General features: G+C 56.1%; 6 protein-coding genes across 6 annotated transcripts; 2 read left to right on the forward strand and 4 right to left on the reverse strand.

The window, feature by feature from the left end:
* Positions 1–1565: 1565 nt before the first annotated feature.
* Positions 1566–1877, forward strand: UV8b_05239 (uncharacterized protein; the record flags this gene model as incomplete). Its single annotated transcript, XM_043142737.1, has 1 exon — positions 1566–1877. One exon carries the CDS (start codon positions 1566–1568, stop codon positions 1875–1877), a length of 312 nt encoding a protein of 103 aa, XP_042998671.1.
* A 411-nt stretch (positions 1878–2288) lies between these two features.
* On the reverse strand, positions 2289–5634 carry UV8b_05240 (uncharacterized protein; the record flags this gene model as incomplete). The annotated part of the gene is made up of 7 exons (XM_043142738.1): positions 2289–3050; positions 3130–3248; positions 3310–4433; positions 4506–4951; positions 5010–5090; positions 5155–5439; positions 5500–5634. The coding sequence occupies 7 exons, from the start codon at positions 5632–5634 to the stop codon at positions 2289–2291; spliced, it is 2952 nt and encodes a 983-aa protein (XP_042998672.1).
* A 349-nt stretch (positions 5635–5983) lies between these two features.
* Positions 5984–6456, reverse strand: UV8b_05241 (uncharacterized protein; the record flags this gene model as incomplete). The annotated part of the gene is made up of 4 exons (XM_043142739.1): positions 5984–6025; positions 6123–6150; positions 6208–6315; positions 6386–6456. The coding sequence occupies 4 exons, from the start codon at positions 6454–6456 to the stop codon at positions 5984–5986; spliced, it is 249 nt and encodes an 82-aa protein (XP_042998673.1).
* Positions 6457–6676: 220 nt separating this feature from the next.
* On the reverse strand, positions 6677–8188 carry UV8b_05242 (uncharacterized protein; the record flags this gene model as incomplete). The annotated part of the gene is made up of 4 exons (XM_043142740.1): positions 6677–6979; positions 7053–7369; positions 7449–7494; positions 7589–8188. The coding sequence occupies 4 exons, from the start codon at positions 8186–8188 to the stop codon at positions 6677–6679; spliced, it is 1266 nt and encodes a 421-aa protein (XP_042998674.1).
* Positions 8189–8683: 495 nt separating this feature from the next.
* On the forward strand, positions 8684–9448 carry UV8b_05243 (uncharacterized protein; the record flags this gene model as incomplete). Its single annotated transcript, XM_043142741.1, has 3 exons — positions 8684–8821; positions 8876–9014; positions 9156–9448. The coding sequence occupies 3 exons, from the start codon at positions 8684–8686 to the stop codon at positions 9446–9448; spliced, it is 570 nt and encodes a 189-aa protein (XP_042998675.1).
* Positions 9449–9903: 455 nt separating this feature from the next.
* On the reverse strand, positions 9904–13136 carry UV8b_05244 (uncharacterized protein; the record flags this gene model as incomplete). Its single annotated transcript, XM_043142742.1, has 5 exons — positions 9904–12263; positions 12361–12508; positions 12649–12766; positions 12855–12883; positions 13089–13136. 5 exons carry the CDS (start codon positions 13134–13136, stop codon positions 9904–9906), a joined length of 2703 nt encoding a protein of 900 aa, XP_042998676.1.
* Between the last annotated feature and the right edge of the window lie 1677 nt (positions 13137–14813).

Raw genomic sequence — 14813 nt, forward strand, 5'->3', positions numbered from 1 at the left:
AAGCATCTCGTCACGGACACCCATGGAATCCGAAGAAGAAATCTTTCGGTGTGAAATGGGTCGACTAGCTAGATAACGGGTATAACCCAGTCAAACTTAAGGCAGCACGGCCTCGGCCAAACTCATCTTTTCTCTGCAGGCTTCCAAGCAAACCCATAGCATGGAAAGGAGAGGCGTCTTGGTATACCTTGGCTTCAGGCCTCGTCGACTGACCACCCCTTGGCGCACATTGCATGGCTCAACTATGCCCGGACAGACTTTTGATTTTCCTCGCGCATTGGCCAACTCTAGTGCCAGTCGCGGCTGAATAAAACAGCATAGAAACACATTGCGTCCATGGTGCCCCATCAAAGCTAGACTCCTCTTCCCTAGTTGATGCAGTTTTGCGCAGCCGAAGCGAGGCCCCAGACACTCGCGAGCTGGACTCGGCGTGTCCTTTCCACGCTATGCCTTGGGCCCCGGCGCGCCCGTCGCCAAGCTGCTCTCCTTGATTATCGAAACGCCGTCTCTGCCGGCCGTTCCGCGCCTCGGCTCATTCACGCTGTCATGCTTGTAGACGCCACCCTCGGCGGAGAGGGGAACCTGCCGCTGCTGGTAGGTTTCGTTGGCTCCCGGGTTGGCGGGCCGGGTGTCGTTGGTCTCGTTGGTTTGCGACGGTGCAGACGGCATTGCTGATTGCGGTGTGGGAGAAAGAAGTTTGCTTCCGCGTCTTCGCCGCGAGCGTCTCGGGCTTATATCTTGCGGGATGGTTGTGGTAGATGGCAAACGTCACAGCGGCATCACGCTGACCCGCGAATGAGATCATAGAAGGCATGCTCGACGGTAGCCCGCCCAAGGCGACGTGGACTCGCCCGTCCATGCCGACCACGCGCATCCCGATATCCAACGGTGAATAGACGCTTTGACCCAAGCAGAGACGATTGTTATTTTTAGCGCCCCCGTCGGTCTGTGGTCTCGGACCAAGGGGCCTTTTTTTTTTCTTCTTCCTTTTTTTCCCCCCCTTCACAACAATGGGGGTTTGAGCTGTTTTGGGCATGCCCAGACCATTGTCCGTTATTGATGCGGTGCTTTTGATGGATCTCGCATTGCTGTTGACGTCGACTGCGGCACATGGCCTCTGCTGCATCCGTTTTTTTTTCTCTTTCCGTGGGCTTTGCAAACCCAAGACTAACAGAACCGATCATGTGAGCGGCGAGATTGCCGGTACTGTGTCATTGTTGCTTGCTGATGCGGCTCAGCAAGCCAACTCCTCCACGTGCTGTGTCGAATCGAAACCCCCAAGTTCCGCGAGCCTAATCCATGCATATACTGTGTTCCGTCCTGCCAGGCTCGAGCTCCGACCACCCAGCCAGTCCCTCCCAAATTAGAACCTAGCACTTGAGACTTGCGCTGCCGACGTTGCCCCCCGTGGTGTTTGAAATGGCGCAAAAAAGGGGAGGAGAAAGGATAAGAAGATTTTCTTCACTCGACACACCAGCCCATCCCCCGTTCGTATCGCCCCAGCAAACACTCCGACCGATCCGACAACTCCCTCCAAAAGAGCAGATCAACTCAAACAGGCCCCCATGAACCCAATCCTGCTTCTCCTCGCCGCATCAGTCCCCGCCCGCAGCTGGCAGACCCCCCGCGGCAGCTGCACCGGCAAGGGCCGCTGCTGCCGCTGCACAACCCTCAACCGCCCCGACAACGGGCAGACAAACTGCGTGGCCAACAAGATCGAGGCCGGCATCAAGGACGACAACGGCGGCGGCCTCTTCTTCTGCGAGATAGGCGAGCCCCAGTCGTGGATCGCCCGGATGTGCGCCGGGGAGGTGTACGACGTGTGCAGCCCCACGAGTCACTTCTGGGACCGCGGATACGACTGCTGGGATTGCTAGGGGCTGCAGCGGCGTCAAGGATTTGTCCAGGGCGGGCGGGTCGCCTGGTTTAATGTCGATGGGGATTCGATGACGTTGTCGTCTTTTTTTTTGTTTTCCTGTTCAGCTTCCGTGTTGGTCTTGGCGGATGCTGAGGCTCCTGTGTTGTTCCGGCCGAAGACGAAGCACCACTAGTCTAGGTGCGTAGAGAAGTTGCATCAGGTGCAAGATCATGGACAAGGGGGGAGAGAAACGTCTTGCCGGCAGTGCACCCACTCAAGCTCGTCAGGAGACTTCATCCCGTATCTAGGGTAAACTCAGCATGACGAGGGAGGGGGTTTCCGGGTCCGAAACAATGCTTAATCAAATAGCTCACCTTGATAGAATCCAAGACACGAGTGGAAAACAAACTCCAAGCCCAAAGTCAATTGTCTACCGCTCCCACTTCACCTGGCCCCATCCCGCGATATTCTGCCTCCAGCTCTCTACCAGTTCCTTGACCGTCCCATCCTCAATCAAGCCGCTCAGTTCCTGGCCGTCACCCTCAAACACCCACGCTCGCAAATCTAAGCCGAATTGACTCCCCGCATCAACGACGCTCTTCAGTCTTGCGATAAACGCCTTCCCTTGCTGTAAAGCAGCTTCGGCGGCGCCTTGCAGGCTCTTGATCTGTGTGATGACCTCCTTGGGGAGGTTGCTGCTTCCCGAGCGGTCGCGCTCCCTTTCTCGCTCGTTAAAGGACAGTATCCAAGTAGCGGCAAGGCTGGATGCCATGGCTGTATCACGGAGCATGGTGACGTTGTGAAAGGATCGCAAGCCGGAGACACTCTGCTGAATGGTGCCGTCCAACACAGGCAGGTCGCCGAGTTGGCTGGTCATGGAAGCCTTTACGGCCTCGACAACTTGACCCAAAACCGACGGTGTTGGCGACGATCGGTTGATGCCGAGTGATAATGGAATCAGGGTAGCCAGTAGATGAACAGCTTCGTAGTAGAGAATCTCGCTTGCCGTGCACTGCCTCGGTGCGTCGCGCAGGAACTTTGCCATGGAATTGCTTATCCGGCCCATCATTTCCGTGACAAAAGTGTAATCGATGCCCATGACGGCAGCAGTAGCTTTATACACCGTAGGCGGTCTATACGACAGAATATCTTGGAACGCTTCGGCAAGCAGGGACAGGTGAGACCGAGTATTCTGGCATCAAGTCAACACCATGTTCTGCGTTCAAGAAAAAAGAATCAAGAAGAAAAAAAAAAAACAATCCAGCACGTACCGTAAGCCCCGGTCCGAGACGGAGTCTTTCATGCAAGGGCTGCGATTGGCTGCAATCCCACATCGGAAATGAACCGTAGTCGACGACGTTTCGGAGCACCAAGTCATCAGATATCTCGTCTTTGCACGCATTAGCACGGCGCACACACAAAGGTAATGGAACGAGGTGACGTGGGCTTACAGTATCGGGCGTCGTTTAGAAATTCGCCAGACGGTTCGCCGAGCAGCCTGTCGGCCCTTGCTTCTTCCACAAGACTCATGACCCTGGTGCATCCGGACCTCAGGTTTTGGATGAACTCGGACATGTCGATGATGCTCGCGTAACTCCCTGCTTCGAAAGCATCAATCAAGCGTCGTGGCATCTTTAATCGGAGATTGCTGGCGTAATGTGATCGTAGGGTTTCCACCAACTCCCAGCCCCAGTTGTCCGACGAGTCCAGAATGACGGGCGATATTGTCGACAGCCGGTCGTAAAAGATTGGCGCAAGTGAGTCCACAATGGCTCGCTTGACGGACAGCTCGTGCCAGATTTCGCGGCATCTGTGGGCGGATCCGACGAGAAGGTGGAGTTGGACCAGGAGGAGGCATGTTTGGCCATGTTTAGGAGTGAGAAAGACCTGGTGTTCGAGCATGAGAAGCGCTCGCAAGAGGTGCTGCGACTTGGCCGGAGTGGCGGCGGCATATCCGGGCCGGCCGGGGAAAGCTGACTTGGCGCTGCAGAGAGCAACTATCATGGCCAGCTCGGGTAGTATCTCGTTCTGTATTGCTCCGTTATCGGCAAACTCCTTGCCCGCGGAAACGTAAGTTTTGAGAGCGGCAGACGACGTGGTTGCTAGGCACGCTATGCATGATTCCGCCTCAAATTTGGCGCCGCAGGTGAGACACCGCGAGGCTGCATCTTTTCCCGCCACCGGCGTCCGTGCCGTGGAACACGTGGTCAGGAACAACTGCAGTTTCAGAGAGAGCACCTTGATCCTAGCCGACCCTAGAGGGCTTTCGGCTTCTTCCGCCAAGTTCGCCGTATATACGTACGCAACGTGCTTCAATCCCTCGGCGTCCAAAAGCTCCAGGAACTCCTTGACGTCCTCGAAGCAGGCAGCGCTCAACTTGTGGTAATCAACATAATGAAGCAGTTCTTGTAGCCGCAGCGATGCTGGCCGGCCATCAATCACGTCATCTTCATCGTTGGTTACAAGCAGAAAGGCCGCGGCGACTCTGGCGAGATGTATATTTCTCTTGTAGATGGGCTTCAAGCTCTTCGCCGCGGCAAGCTTGAGCAACAAACGCTGCAGTTTTGAGACGATGCTGGCCAAGTCCGGTCAGTTGACTCACCCATTGGCTCGCAGGTTTCAGGGTCCAAGAAAAGTAAAGACATACTCTGGGTTGCAGCTCTTTAGTTGAGCAGCAGCCTCAATGTACTGCTTCCAAACCGACCAGTCGCAAGCTCGTAGAGATGGTTCATCGGCATCATTGTTATCAGAGAGGCAGTCATGGCACAGGTTGCACAACTGCTCCCAGCTATGCTGTTTCCTGTATCTCTGTGAAACCCGTAGGAAGAGCTCCCTTCTACCGAGGCGCAGCTGCACTGCCGGCGAGAAAACAGGGCTGGCAACTAGTTTCTCCAAGTCTTCGGGACTGCCATGAGTTTCAACGACTTTGTAGAGCAGGAGGATCTCCTCTTCAGTTTTGACTCCTCGAGCCGGCGCGCCGCCTTCGGGATTTGACACATGGGCCTGCTCAGTAAGCTGGGCAGCGCGTTCGACTTGCTTCAGCGCCAGCATTCCGTATAGCTTCTTCTTCTCGGGCGGACATTGACTGCTTTCCTGGATGGACCACAATCAGCATAACCCTTGGCCGAGAGAGCATATTATCCCCGCGTACCGCCAACATGTGAGTTATTATAATGCTCCAGAACAAAAAGTCTCTATCCTGAGAAAAGGACCTGTCAACTATGGCGGCAATCTATCAGCCTCATGGTCAGCGAAAGCACCGCGAGAAAAAAAAAAAAAGTTGGAACAGCCCGTACCTGCTGCGCGCTCACCAAGTCCCAATGGAGCAAGCACGACTGCAAACATCTAGTGGCGGCGATTTTGTCCTTGGGCGAAGCCTTGACTGCCCTCACTCTCAGGGGGCCCAGGGTCCGAGAGAATGCGTCTTCGGGCATCAAGTCTACCGACGCCCATTCCAGCAAGTCTATGGCGTCGACGCCCTTGACGACAGTGCCATCCTCGACAAACTTGTTCACGGCGGCCACGGCGGAAAACTTGGCATTGGGGTCGTCGAGCTGGCTCTCGGCGCATACCCTCACGATCTAGTCATCCAAAAATCAAGTTAGCTTGGCCCTCATCGACGTACCCATTCACGCTCTCACTTCGAAGTACTGATCGTTGAGAGTCCTGGCCCGCTGCTGGGCAAGTCGCACGACCACCGCCCAATTGCCATCTTGAAATGCGGATTGCAGCTGCAGGTCGACCCCGTTTCTAAGACGGGGGCGTTGTCGAGACATTACATGTGGGGAGAGTTGGGCCTGGGCATGCGTGAGAAGCTGTCTTGCCGACTTTTGGTGTTTGGAAAAAAAAAAAAAAACATTGAACCGTTTGGCGGGGCGGACCATCAGCTGAATTGGAGGGGCAGCGAACAGTAAGCATTGCGCGGCGCACTGTTACAATATGCCGAGCTATGCAGACATTGACCTCGCTTTTATAGAATACACAGCACTATGCATTATACAAGACATGAATCTTGCTCTGCTAGAATATAGAAATGGAAGCTTTCTGTCAAGGCTGGCACTGGCTGTTTATCTTGGTCTGGCCAGTTCTTGCGGACATTGCAAGACATCGTCTGCCCGGCCGTTGTCAACCAAAAAAGCCACCCTTCTCCTTCCGTCTCCTCTCGACCTAGGGAGAAATCAGTCAGATCAGCCAGTCAGTCATCGGTCTCCCGAGGTCGACCTGTAGTCCTTGCCCCCAGAGCAGCTTTCAGACATCTACTCACCCAAGCCGCTTTGCACTCGCGATACGCCCTGCTCGCCGTCAGCACCACACCGGCTGGATAAATCTCTCGTCCAAGCCGCACGTACTGGAAGTATTCGCCGCACATGGCCTTGTCCCCCCCGTTGCGATACAAGCACTTGTAGCTCCGTTGCGCGGCTTCTTGGCACGGATCGTAAAACTCGCTCTTCGATTTGCTGCCGAGGTCGGTCAGCACCCGGACAAGGTCTGTTTTTTTTTTCGCAGTGGAGCCGCTTCTTGGGTTACCTTTCAAACTTTTGTTTGGTCTTTTGATCCCATGGATCTTTTTCGGACTCTTGTTGCGCCAGGGTAGGCATGACGAGCTGGCTGGACTGTGGGTGGAATTCGCCAAGTCGTTGCGCCCTTCGGGTGCCTCGACGAAATGAGGTCGTTCGTGGGCCCGGAACAACGTCGGTGCACACATAGCGACCAACTGAAATGCCATCGGGCGCTGAGCCCGCACTGTGCTGCAAGCTCCATTACTCCAGAGTGAGTCACTTACAGAGATGCCAGGCAATTCCGCCCCCAAATCCTCTCTCAACTTTGGCTTTCCCAGAAGCCGTCGCTGCCAAAGTCTTCTCTCTCCCTGCATGCATCCAGAAGTCCGTCCCTGGCCAGCTGAACCTTCCTCACGGTTTCTTTGCTGCAGCACAACGCCACATCCAACTGCTTCAAGTCGTCGTCTACCATGACTGCCAGCGCCGCCAGACCCAGGTATGAGTGGTAGAGATCCGGATGCCCGCCCGCGCACTTGGAGAAGCCGCCGAACTTCTGCTGCGTCATTTCGAGGAGATATCTGCGCGAGGCCGGGATGTTGACTGCGTGACACGAGTCAACCATCTACCCCAGCCAGTTTGTCAGTGGCAAGCTCTCGCAAGCTCTGGCATGGCATAAAGGAAGGACGTCAGCGTACCGCGAGTGTTGCTGCAACCCACCAGCTATAGCAAGTGTCCGCCTTCTTGTTCCATCGCCCGTTCCATCCCACGTGGGTGCATCCTTGTCCTGCACCCAGGTCCCCTAGCTTGGTCTCTATAAAATTTTCACCGTCCCCGTCCAAATCCCGGCTCTCTTGTTCGGCGAGATAGTTGAACTGCCTGTGGACGAGAAACTGGACTAGGCCCTTCTTGTCTGCCAGAGTCTGGCTGATGAACGAGCTTTTGTGCGGAGCGTCCCAAGACGGCGGTCGATCCAGCATGTATAGAGCTCCGATCGCGCAATACGCATACCCAGCTAGTCGCCTCCGCCAAAGAAGAGACTCGTTATTGCTTGGTTCCCACGCTTTGACAGAGAGATATCCTACATGACATACCGTGAGATTCGTGCTCCGATGCCTCAGCCACCCCACCGTCGTACGTCTAGGGCCCCCCTTCGGGGTCAGCAAATTCCCTCCCCCCTTCTTTCCGGTCCGAGCTAAACGGGGCCGCGCAGTGGTCATTGGAAAGCTCTCACCTGCGTATGACGTATGTGATGGACCATTCTGCCGACATCAATGTCGTCCTCGTGCCCGGCCGGGTCCTGGTCCTTGTCCAAGCCCCCCCGCAGCATCCACCTGATGCAGCTCGCAAGATAGCTGTGGCGCATGTCCCTCCCGCCTACGGCCTCTCCCTCCCAGAGGACCTGACCGAAGCTGCCATCCTGTCTCTGGAGTCTCCTCAGCCATCTCAGAAGCTTTCTTCGTCTCACGCGGGCAAACGCGGCTCTGGCCTCGGCGTCGCTGTCCGCAGCAATTGCCAGGAGAAGCAGGGCGAAAAAGGTAGCGGCCAGATTCGCCGAGCCCTTGAAGGCATCCTGGCCTGGTAGCATGTGCGTAGGGCTGCCACAGAAGCCTCCGTCAGGATGTTGCAGACTGAGAACCCACGACTGGATAGAGGTGCGATCCTCGGCAGACAGGGGCGAGGAAAGAAGCTCCAAGGCTGAGACAATAAAGGAGGCGAATGTGAGTCGGGTAGAGTCGTTGGGTGTGTACAGGCTGGGAAGATGCGAGTTGAAGCAGCGTTGCCAGTACCTGATGTGTTGAGCAACGTCTAGGGATTTTGTGGAAGCGGCCATGGTGAGTGAGCGAGGGGTGCAGTGCTTTTGCAGTTCACCACCCCGGTGGTGGTGGGGGGGGGTTGGGGGATGGTTCTTTCGATAGCGATGGGCCAGGAATGAATGAGTTCTTGGCCGAGACTTGAAACTTTGCCGTCGACTGGACGGTACAACTTGACGTGAGTGAGGTGCAATGGTGCATAAACTTGCCCACCAGAGCCGCCCAACGCCGGGTTGTCGGTTGACGGCGCCACAGCCGCCAGGCGTCCAGTCGCTTCCTCTCCCTGTTCACCAGCCACATCATCTGTCAAGCTTCAAAGTTCACTCCAGGTTCCTGGTTCCAACCCACTTCAGCCCATCAATGGAACCAAGCCGCCTCGCGTGCCGCGCAAGAACCGTCGTCTTTCCCGTCGCGAGCGCCAGCGGCTCCTGGTCTGCCTCTTGACTGCGGCCCCCCTGGGACGACGGCCTTCTCCTAAAATCCTGCCGTTTGTGTCATCTCGAAAACCGGAAACCATGGCTCTCATAACCTCCCAGACCCTCATCGCATCGATATCTCTCTTCCACATCTCCTTGGGCTTCTTCTTCCTCACGAATCCGAGCACAGTTAGCGACCAGATTTTGGTGCAGGTCCTCGGCCAGAGCATGGGCATCGTGAGTTTGCCCGCCAGCCTTTTAGCGTCCGCCAGCTAACGGTTCCTGTTCCAGCCGCATGCCCGCGGCTTCGATGCGCAAAGCCATGCGCTGGGCTTCCTCGCCCTGGTTCTAGCCTTTCTTGGGTTCGGCGATCTTTTTAGCTTGGGAATGCCCGAAGAGTTGGCGTCTCTGTACTACTGGGGAACGCAAGGTGAATAAACTCCCCCCCCCCCCCCCCCCCCCCCCCCGCTCTTTCCCAACACCTCCTCTTGCGTGGTCCTCTGTGTTTCTTGTTTCTTTTCTACTCGGGGATTTCCTTTTCGAGAATCGAAAACCCGGCTAACAAAGACAGCCCCCCTGCGAGCCTTGTTCTCCATCTTCCTAACCTTCTACATTTACACCTTTGGCCCATCATCCCCTCTCTTTGGCAGCAATAACCGCCGAGGATACAACCCCTCGTACTCGAAAGCCACCTGGGGTGGCGAGAGCCTCAAGAATCGCGTCCTCTTCACCTTTGTCTTTATTGAGATGATTGCCTGGTTCTGGGTGTGGGTCACGCTGCGGGAGGAGAGGCAGGGTGTTGTGGACAGGATGAGGAGGAAGAATGCAAGGGCAAGCGCATACCTGCATGAGCACGATGAGTGATTTACATCGCCATGAGCTTTGCGCCGGGGACATTGGTTTTCGTAGCGTGGGCAGAGTCGTTTCGGAACCAGGATAGAAAAGGGACAATCTTGCTCAAGTATTGATGCTAGTCATTTAGACTGGTCTTATCCATCAAGTAATGTATGCTTCGTAAGAAATCAAGACGAAAATCTATTATCCGTACAGGGGTATATTCTCCAGCCCACATCTATAGTTTCCAGCATGGAATTTTTCATCATACAAATGACATGATAAACCGAGAAAAGCGGAGGGAAAAAGAGAAAAAAAAAACAAGGAATGACGCGTGCCTTTTTACACGTCAGCGGCGACGGAAACGCTTTGATAACTCTGCGCAAATGTACGGTCCGGAATCAGACTGCTCATGTAGCATGGATAAATATAACCCCCTTCACATTCCTATGCAGTCGTCGCAGGTCGACAGCCGTTGAACCGGTTCATGCCTGGGCTTGGGCTTCGGCATTCGCGGCATCTGTGGCAAGTGCAGAATTGCTCTTCACTCCCAAGGTGGTTCCTGGTTCATCCTCAAGGATCTGCTCCTCGATGACTTCGCCAGGTCCCCCGACTATCGGTTGGAACGATTCGACTTCCTCAAACTCGGCTTCGCCTTCTACTTCTTCCGCAGCCACGGGCAGTTCTTCGTCCTCTTCTTGGATGCCCGTGATTTCGCCGGATCGTCGGCCCAAAGCTGATCCACTTCCGCTCCTGGAGTGAGAGCCCGAGCTAACATTGCGGCTGTTGTGGTGGCCAAAACTGGCCAGGTTGAGGGATGGTCCTTTGAAGATGTTCCGTTTCCGCTTCGCGAAGAGAACACCCGAGGAAAAGGGGTTGGGCGACCCGGGGGGCCGCGAACCGCCGTGTGGCATACCTTCGTCGTACATTCGGAGCGGCGGCGGCGGCGGACCAGGAGACCCTCGAACAAGGCGGATGTTGGACGGGAACGACCCAGCCGTCGTCGGTGTGGCCGGAAGAACCTTGACGGAGTGGTGGGGCGACTGTCCACGCCCGAGCGGAGTTTTGGACGCAGCGACAGAGCCTGCCGAGCTGGTGGACGAAGCTTTGGAATGCGAGTGGCGGTGATGGTGCATTGAACGTATGGATGACACCGACGACGACGTCGACTTTCTGCCCCGCAGCCCAGCGGACGATCGTCTCATAGAAGACCGTGGGGTGATGGGGGCCGGGGACGAGGACTGTCGCTTGTAAGACGACGACGACGACGTCACCACCCTTGGACGCAGCGGGTGTGAGCTGGACGGCGCCCGCAGGGACGAGGACGCCGACGGGGTCCTGCCAGGAACGGCGACGGGTTGGGTGGTGCTCTGCCCCTTGGCTCGGCCGTTGGCGACGACTCCCTTTGGCAGAGAGATCGAGTTCTGACCGCTGCTCGCGGCACTCGTGGTCGGGTATATGCTGGTCTGCGGTCGAGGGCTGGCGTCCTTGCCGCCGCCGTGGTTGGCTTCCTTGAGGCGCAGATTGGGCGTGCTTCGACTGGTGCGTCTCTCGTGTCCCTTCCTTCGCTTGGTCGTATTCTCCAGAAACCAGTGGGACAGGGTTTTCCAATGAGCAATGATGGTCTCGCTCGGCTTCTTCCTGGACTTTTCCTGTCCGTTTTGCGGCTTGCGTGCGCCGTTGCCGAGTCCGAGGTTCTCCGAAGTCGTCACTAGATGTAGCGTAGACCCGCGAGACCGGGCGCTGCGGATGACGCCTTCTTTGGGAGGGGGGATAGGCCGACGATGCCGTGATGTCGAGACAGATCGGATGGAGTCCTTGTCGATGGGGGTCGGGGGGATATCGTCGCGGGAACGGCCCGACTCTGGCAGCAGCGGCAGGTCCGTGACCGTAAAGTCGCTGTAATAGTGTGCGCTTCTTCGTTCTGAGCGCCCTCTCCTGGAGCCGTGATCGCCCTGTCTGATGAGCTGGCTCGGCGGACCGCCGCCGCCGCCGCCGCCGCCGCCGTCTTGGCCCGCGTCCTGGAGGAGCGCAGGGGGCTTGCGGTCCAGCCGACTGGAAGCAGTGGACAATCTGCGCAGACTCCTTTCCAGCTCCTTTTCCTGCTGCTTGCGCTCCCTCCTCTGCATCTTGCGCTCCTCCTTTTCCAGGAGCAGCGTCCACCAGCCGGACAATGCGTCGCACTTGTGCGCCAGCACGCTTTCAATGACGGCGTCCATGTCCACTCCCGCGCTCCTCATCCTGTGCAGACAGTCCTTCTCCAGTGCCGTAGCAAAGGGCGATTGCGCCTGGACCTGGAGAATGGCCTGCTGGGCCGGGGCGTGCTCGGCAAGGAACGCGTGCGCCAGAATGTCCGGGAGGGCGGGGCGTGGCAGGGGTCGCTTTGATAGCAAGGACTTGAGGAGCGAGAGCGCATCGGGCGTGAGGTGGTCGGGGTACCTTGGCTCTTGCGACAAGATCCTGGTGCGGGTGACATTGTCGTCGTCGTCGTCGAAAGGGAGCTCGCCGCAGAGCAGAGCGAAGAGGATGATGCCCAAGCTCCAGACGTCGACCTTTTCGCCGGCATACTTTTCGCCCTTGAGCATTTCGGGGGCTGCGTAGCAGATGGTGCCGCAGAACGTTTGCAGATAGTTTGTTCGACCTTCATACTCCCTTGTAAAGCCAAAGTCGACGAGCTTGACATTTTCGTTTTTATCCAGCAAGATGTTTTCCAGCTTGAGGTCGCGGTGGACGCATGATTGCAAGTGCACATAGGACACCGCACCGACGAGCTGGGTGAATATTTTCTGGACCTTGGCAACGGGAAGAGGTCCGTGCTGAAGGAGGTGGTTGTAAAGCTCATCGCCTATGGAGAGGAAGAAGCAACAGGCCCCATTAGCTTGATGATATCCCTTGCCATCACAATTGCTCTTGTTGGTGTGCGCGAAGAGGGCGCAACGTACCGGGGCAGTACTCCAGAACCAGCCAAACAAGGTTCTCCGTTGTGATTACCTCGTACAACCGGGCGATGTGTGGATGGACGAATTGTCGGTGGTGATGAATCTCACGAGCGAGGTTGGCATCATCTTTGTGCGCAGACTTCAAAACAACCTGTTTTATCGTTTTCCCCCACAGAACAAGACACCAGGGTTAGATTAGGTTTGCGATGCCAAAGCATTCCCCAAGCAGTTCAACAGTCCGCATCCCTGAGCTGTTGGGGTTCAGTTGGCGTCGCGGAGAGGTCTTCGTACCTTGGAGCCCCTGATGAGCTTGTGGGTTGCAAGATATACTTTCCCAAACGACCCCTTGCCTATTAACCGACCAAGAGTATAATTGCCGACCGACTTGAGATCGGCACTCGAGAATTCGCTGATCGACCGAGGTTAGAAGTAGAGCACGGGTGATTGACAGTCGGGGGGAAGGGGTTTCCTGGGGCAGGCCGAAGCAGCCAACTTACTCCAACAGCTGCTGGTAGGAATGGGCAAGCTACAACGACAGCAGATAAAGTAAGCACGGTTCATCGATTTCCGCATGCAGAAAAGAAGGGGGGCTAAAGGAAAAAAAAGAAAAAAAAGGAAAGAAAGAAAGAAATTGGAAGGAGGAGAAGGGGGAGCATAATGGATGGCAGACGACGAGAAAACACCAAAGCCACCAAAGCCAGCGTAATGTGATGCGATAGGGTCGGCCATACCTTTGCCTTGCGTCCCTGCAGGTCAGCCTTCCCCTTTGCTGCCAGCATGACCTCCAATATCCGCGCCGGTGATGCTCGAGCTGCGGGAACAGCTTTCGAGGGTGAATTGGATCAATCCCTTGGCCTTTGGCTGCGGAATCCAGGTACGAAGAAAGGAAAACCGTGGTGGCGCATGCGATGGAGCAACCACGGAGCGTTACGGAGAAGTCAATCGTTTCGTCGTCAGCGTCGTGAAGCGGCGGCAAAGTTGCGCGCCAAGGGGGGGTTTGTTTGGTCTGGTTGTCTGTCAGCTCGTGACGGGCCTGTCTGGAACCATTGAAGCAAGTTGAGATTAGGCCATGGCTAGGGGGAGATTGCCTTGGCTAGCGTTGGGCTGATATCCACATCACTTGTCCACACTCCACAGGACCACCCACCCAGGTGCCACCACAGCCAGCCGTGCCGCCGTTGTGTCCGAGGGGATCGATCCGTGGGCTGGTTTCCGTTGGATGTTATCGAGGCTCCTGCCCCGTCAGTTGCATAACGTCCGAGTGCGCGCGCGAACCACCTTGTCGGCCCGACAAACGCGTCTGTCCGCGGGCGAGGAAAACGACCCGATTAGTCAGGAGATCAAGATGGTCAAGATGGTCAACAACAGACTTATTAATCTCCGACCGCGCCGAGCTGGCATGATCCGGCGCTGAAGCCTCTTCATCAAGCACGAGCGTGGCCATGGTGTAAGCCGCCATTGATGTGGCGAACCCGCTCTCTCTTTCCAACCGCCGTGATGCCTTTCCGCCATCCTCCTAAAGTCGACTTCGACCCTAGAGGGAGGATCTCGATGGCCGTTTTGCAACATTGCCTGAGAAGAAGACCATCTCTTCAACGAGCTGCGCTGGCTGGCGTCTCTACACGACGCCCACTCTTTATAGACCTGGACCTGGAAGCCATCCGCCAGGACGTCTTTTATTTCTATTCTTGGCTTCAAAACAGGATCCACCAACGCGTCCAGGAACTCGACTCGCTCGTGGAAAGGGCTTGGCCTGATGGAAATTGGGCGGCTTTGAACCTCGATACTGCATGAAGCAGAAACTTTGCCCTCGTGAGAATCAGACGGTTTGCGAGCCTAGACTGTTGCCGCTTCGTTTTCCAGGGCCCTCCCCCTTGGAAGCCTGATCGCCTGGGATGCATCCACATCCATCACGGTATAACGCCCGGAGACCACCTTCAAGGATGATAGGAGCCAGGCGTCAGAGGATGCCAAGTCACTGGTTGGAATTGATTGGACCCGCAGACGAAGTAGCAAGCGATTACTATGGATAGGTGGCAGTAAGCAAAAGCGGGCTCCCAAGGGCAGACACAGTCAAGTCACTACTCGAGCTGCTAATGCATCCATCACCAATGCCAATGCCGACGCCATTGCCAATGCTAGCAAATGCCGAGCAACACTGTATCAACCAACCAATCATTCAGCCGAGTCGACCCTGTCAGGTCCACCGGCAAATCACCACCACGTCGTTACACATCACCTGAGAAAAACCAAACCAAACATATCCATGAGACTCCATTTCCGCTAGTTATGCAGCTATCATACAACTCCCTCATCCCCCCAGCAGTGGCCTAGAAGGAGAAGTCAAACTAAAAATCAAAACTCCCCTCCATGCAAATGCCGCACGCAATAGGCCGAGTCTTCTATGACATGTCCTATGTACCCAGCAACCCGGGTGCGAACAGGTTGCGTCATCT

This window comes from Ustilaginoidea virens, chromosome 4 (genome assembly GCF_000687475.1).
Source record: "Ustilaginoidea virens chromosome 4, complete sequence".
In the NCBI taxonomy this organism is placed as follows: domain Eukaryota; kingdom Fungi; phylum Ascomycota; class Sordariomycetes; order Hypocreales; family Clavicipitaceae; genus Ustilaginoidea; species Ustilaginoidea virens.